A 5,953-nucleotide genomic window follows, 5' to 3' on the forward strand; every position below is an offset into this window, starting at 1 on the left:
GGGACACACACAGCCCGGAAGGGCCCGCGACGTCCCGCGGTCGGACGCAGCCTTGGCGCCCAGGCTTATTTTTAAAATTTTGACCAGAGATGGGCAGAGTGAGAAAGAGAGAGAGAAAATGAGAAAGCAAGCCACCAGGTCCAGTACTTGAACTGCAGTTGGTGATGTGGGAGTCTAACGCCTTAACCACCACACCACCTGCCAGCCCCAGCTCGCTTACTTTTAAAACACAAAGGAATTTTAAGGAACAAAAGTGCTGAGGTAGTTTTAGGGGGAATAGAACCCCAAAAGAAGAGAATTGATGGTTTCAGTTACCAGGGATATTTGAATCCCCGAAACCAGGTAGTAAAGGCAGGAACGAGGAGCTCTGGTAGCCTGTCTAGGCTTGAGCAGTAAAGTGGATCCCCAGCCACTTTCCTTTGTGTTTTAGTTTTTTGCCACAGGGTGCAAGCACTAGCCAGAGAATGACAGAGAGGGAAAACGAGAATTCATCCCCCAGGGGAGTTGATCATGCTGCATCCCTTCTCCTCCAGTTTCCTTTTGGGATTTTGGGCACACACTGACATGCACCTGGCATGATTTTCAAGCCACTGAGTCCAGGACTTGAACCATGGACCTGGCCATGTGAGATACAGTGCCTTAACCTTTACACCACCTGCTGACTCCACTCCTTTGTTTTTTATGTTATGTGGTAGTTCAGTTAGTTAAACTTTTATGTGATATAGCCGTACAGACACTTTGGGGCTAGCTATACAGTTGAGGTGATTTTTACAAAGCATCTTTAACATCTGAAACAAATGGAGGTGTTAAATGGTTTCAGAGAATAAGTCCTGGGAATGATTACATAAAGAATGGCATTGGCTTTGCTTTCCCACTTTTGGTGTCAGCCTAACTAGGGTGTGGTTGTTTCCTCAATGAGCTCAGAACAATCTTGGATTGGTATTATAATCCGAAAAAGAAAGTTTACTTGTAATTGCTTGTGGGTTTTATATCATTAAAGTGGTTGGTTGTATATTTGTGTGTCTTTTGAAGTAAAAGTGGTATCCAGCTACTTGTGATTTCTTTTCATCCCCTTTTCTCCAGAGTGTTAGCCTCTTCCTTCTCTTCCTTGCAAATTTGTGAGCACAGTGGAATTTAACATTCCCTCTGTTCTTTGTGATCTTTGGGAATAGTCATTTATTTTATTGTTAATGTATGTGATAATAATTCAACAGCTTTTGTATTTGAAGTACCAGTATGGAATATGGCATTGAAGAGTTTTAAGAGGTGATGGATTCTCTGTGAAATGTCGGATATAATAAGCACTCTGGTTTCATTTAAGGCATTAATAAAAAGACAGTCTTTGTCCTTTGAATTTATTTTTACTTTTATTTATTTATTTATTTGGAGAGGTTTTTGCTATAGGGCGCATGTGCTCGCCGGACAGACAGAGACAGAAAGACAGAAAGCAAGAAATCACCCCCCAGGGGGAATGGCCACACCGCAATCCCTTCTCCTCCATTCTCCTTTTGGGATCTTGGGCACGCATGCACATGCGCCCTGCGTGAGTTTTAAGCCGCCGGGTCTGGAACTCGAACCGCGGTCGACTGCATGGGAGTCCAGCTACACAGCCATTACGCTAACTGCTGGTCCCTTTACTTTTATTTTATTTATTTTTTTTTGGAGAGGTTTTCGCTATAGGGCATGTGTGCTCGCCAGACAGACAGAGACATAGAGACAAAAAGCAAGAAATCACCCCCCAGGGGGGATGGTCACACCGCAGCCCCCTCTCCTCCATTCTCCTCTCGGGATCTTGGGTACGCACGCACACGCGCCCGGCGTGAGTTTTAAGCCACCAGGTCCGGGACGTGAACCACGGTCGACTACATGGGAGTCCAGCGACATAGCCATTATGCTAACTACTGGTCCCTCCCTTTACTTTTATTTTTTAAGAATTGTTTATTTAGGGGCCAGCAGGTGGCATAGTGGTTAAGGGTGCTGGACTCCCACATGACTGACTGCAGTTCAAGTCCTGGACTGGGTGGTGGCTTGCTTTCTCATTTGCCCTATCTCTCTTTCTCACTCTGTTCCTCTCTGGTTAAATTAAAAATAAATAAATAAAGTTAAATAAAATAATTCTTAAAAATGATTTATCATCCATATTATTATTATTTAGCCAGAGAGAGACAGAGAGAGAGAGGGCAAGTGAGAAAGCAAGCCACCAGGTCTGGAACTCAAACTATGGTCAGCCCTGTGGGAGTCCAGCACCTTAACCACTGTGCTACTTGCTGGCCCTTAAATTTATTTTTATAAAAGGAGGGAAAGGGATTGAAACGAATGAAGCAGATCTTAGATACTTACAATAAAAGGTATAATTTAGAATCAAAGTCAGAATCAGGAGGGGTGTGGAGGAATCTCATTTGGTTGGTAAGTTAAGGAAAAGACTTAATGGAGGAGGTGACACGTGAAATGAGCCCTGAAGGGTGGGTAGACTATCAAAGAACAGGATAAATTATCTTATGAGGAAGTTTTTACTAAACTCTTTTGTAGTGTGCTTTAATATAGTACCAGACGCCTTACATTGCAACATTTAACATCCTTAAGAAATACTAACTTGTGTTCATCTGGTGGTTATGTTTTGTGGGGTTTTTTTGTTGTTTTGGGTTTTTTTCAGTGAAGCATTTTGTTTTCTTAGCTTCTTTGAGGATAAATGTTTGTCTTCTGCTAGGTCAGATGTGGAATATATTTATGGCTGTGGGGTTTTCTTCTTTGTGATGGCCACTGTTCCCAATTTTTCACTTGATTTGGCTGTGATTCACTTGAAAAGCACTTGATTTTGTGGCTTGTTATGATATTTTTTATAGATTAATCCACATGCCAGTTCTTCATAATTTCCTATGTAGGTGTCAGGTTGGGATGAGTTATTTTCCCTTTTGGGGCTTTGTTCTCACTGTGCCCTTCTATATTTAGCCTCTGGGAAGGAAACTTGTTCCTGGGGAATAAAATCACCACTCATTTCTTTTTCTATTTAGTTTTTTAGGTGGTGGCAGCAGCCGAATAGACAATAGTACATCAACACATTTTGCAGAGGTAAGTTTTCGTTTGGGTTTACAGATTCTTCATGAAGTGTGTAATATAGATCCTGACATGTTTTAACACTGATTTTAAAATCACTTCCAGGTGCAGTAAAACATGAGCTTAACTGAGTATATAAGAAGAATGTGGGAGGAGTAGCCCTTGGAAGGATTTGTGTTTTCACTAGCTAGGGCTTTCGTGTGTTACTTTTGATAAACGCTTGATTCGGAGAAACAGCCTCAATTGTACTGTTTTAAATCTGGTGGTGGTTTTAGTTTTGGTGCCTACTTCATTATTCTGTATGAGGTGTGGAATTAAGATTTGTGCTGTTTTTGAAATAGTGACAAGAGAACCAGGTAAAGAGTAGGCCAGAACGAGTTATTCCTAAAGTCACAATAAAGCAGTCTTGAACAGAGGTACTGGTTTCTAGAATTTACCTCTAGTCAACATGGTAGTTGGTGCTGATTAAATATAGGATAATTTGGGGCCAGCAGGTGGTATAGTGGTTAAGGCACTGAATGCCCACATATCTGACTGTAGTTGAAGTCTTAGATCCAGTAGCTTGAAAATCACCAGACACGTGTGCATGCATGCCCAGAATCCCAGGAGGAGAGTGGAGAAGGGATTGTGGTGTGGCCATCTGTACTCGGGGGTGATTTCTCACTTTTCTCTCACTCTTTCTCTTCTCTTGTCTCTCTCTGGCAAACTCATGTGCCCTATGGCAAAAGCAAAAACAACAACAAAAAACAAAACCCTAAACAAAACAAAAAAGCAAAAACAAGCTCCAGAAATATATATGATAACTTACTTGTCTTCCAGATTTCTATATAGATTCTGTAATTAATTTCTACTTCTTTTTGCTTTTAAGATTTTTGCCAAAGGGTAAGTGTGCTTGCTAGACAGAGACAGTGAGAGGGGAAGTGAGAAATCACCTCCCAGAGGAGACAGCCATACTGTAATCCCTTCTTCATTCTCCTCCTGGAATTTTGGGCATACATGCACATGTGCCCAGCATGTTTTTCAGGCCACCAGCTGTGGGACTCAAACCGTAGTCGACTATGTGGAAATCTAGCACCTTAATGCCGCCTGCTAGCCCCTAATTTCTACTTGTTTATATATGGCATTAATATTTTTGGGGAAAAACAACTTGTTCTTGAAAGCTGACAGATACCAAAGGAAGATAGTAAATCCCATAGTCAGGTTTTCTTTGTTTTCTTTGTTTTAGGATCACTTTAGCCTTTCCACAGATAGCTGAAGTGCCTAGCGAGCTAGCAAAATATTTTATTTTGTATGTAAATAGAAACTGTATTAGCTGTGTATTGAAAAAGTGATATTCAGTAAGAAGCTTATAAAACCCTGTTCCTTTCCTTCACTCTCTGAAAGTTATCTTAAGACATGTATTCCCCCAAATTTGATGTTGTTATATTTATAGTCAGGAATCATGACAAATGTTTGGGTAATGATTCTGTTTTGTTTTAAACCATTGATTGATTGATTGAGATTTTCAAGCTACCCTGTCTGAGATTCAAAGCACAGTTGACCATGTGGGAATCCAGCATCTTAACTATCACATTACTTGCTGGTCCCTGTTTTATTAAGAGTGTTTTCTTTTGCTTTTGGCCTGTACATTTCCTAATATCTAGTATTAAGTTTTTTGTTAACTCTGAACTGCCTTGATGAATAGGTTGATTAGACTGGGATTATGGAAAGATCATATCTTTGAACCCTCATTTTTATGATCTCATTTTGGTGGATTTTAAAACATTTACAATTTCTTCTGTTTGCCAGGCCTGGAAACCTTTCCAATTTCAGTATTTTTCCTCCTTGAGTGTGCTATTCCTGATAATACAGATTGTCATATACTGATTATGCATATGCAAAAGAAACTTTGATTTTCCTTAAGTGTTAGCTCTCTTTTAAGAAATGGAAATAAGTTGGTATGTCAGTTTTTTAGGTATGACTCACCAGAAGGAGATGCATTGAGTAAGAAGAAAAATGTATGTAGTCAGTTTCCTAACTTTAGAAATGCTAAATCTGACACTAATGGTATGAGCTGTTCTTCAGGTGTGAAAGTAGTTTTGCTGAATCATAGCCTATGATTTCATGTTCTTCAGCTGTGATAGGGTTTGTAGCAAGGGCATGATCATGGCCAGTTTTCCCTCTGTTGAATCACGTCGTCATTGTGTCTTGGTATTTAAATTTTTCCTTTGCAAACATTATTTTTAAATTGAAAAAATAAAAGCTTTGCGATATTAAAGGAGTTGCCAAATTTTTTGTTTTTGTTTTTGTTTTTTTTTTTAATTAGCCCAGCCACAGTAGAACATGCGATAGATGCTGGTACTTATCAGGCAAGGCTACATTGGGGGCCCTGGTTCACTTCCTGGCCCACCCAATAAAGCTAGGTACTGTGTGTGTGCCTGTAGTACAACCTACTTGAAAGGCTGAGGCAGGAGGATGGCAACATTGGGAGGCTTTCTTAAAAAAAAAAAAATTAGCTGGGAAGTATATGTTGAGTGTTTTTGTGCATGGTACTCTATTAGAAGTTGGAATAAGGGGCCGGCAGATGGCGTGGTGGTTAAGGGTGCTGGACTCCCACATGGCGGACCGTGGTTCAAGTCCTGGACTTGGCGGCTTGCTTTCTCTCTCTCTCCCCTCTCCTCTTCTCTCTCTCTCTCCTCTCTCCTCTCTCCCTCTCACTGTCTGGTCAAATTAAAGTAAATAAATAATAAAATAATTACTTTTTTCAATTTTTTTTTTAGAAGAATTATTTAACTTTATTTATTTATTTAAATTTGACCAGAGAGGGACAGAGAGAGAGGGAGAAAGTAAGAAAGCAAGCTACGAGGTCTGGGACTCGAACCGTGATTGGCCATGTGGGAGTCCCTCGCCTTTAAACACC

The 5,953-nt window shown here is 40.4% G+C and overlaps 1 protein-coding gene across 2 annotated transcripts in view; it reads left to right on the plus strand.

The window, feature by feature from the left end:
- The window catches only part of RNF115 (ring finger protein 115), a 118,104-nt gene that overhangs the window by 42,611 nt on the left and 69,540 nt on the right, over positions 1-5,953 (plus strand). For both annotated transcript variants that reach the window (XM_006157140.3, XM_006157141.3), the window contains one exon: positions 3,012-3,069. In XM_006157140.3, the coding sequence (XP_006157202.1) occupies positions 3,012-3,069 (58 nt within the window). The remainder of the gene's footprint in view (positions 1-3,011; positions 3,070-5,953) is intronic.

The sequence above is a fragment of the Tupaia chinensis genome, unplaced genomic scaffold (assembly GCF_000334495.1).
Source record: "Tupaia chinensis unplaced genomic scaffold, TupChi_1.0 Scaffold000529_1, whole genome shotgun sequence".
Classification (NCBI taxonomy): Eukaryota; Metazoa; Chordata; class Mammalia; order Scandentia; family Tupaiidae; genus Tupaia; species Tupaia belangeri.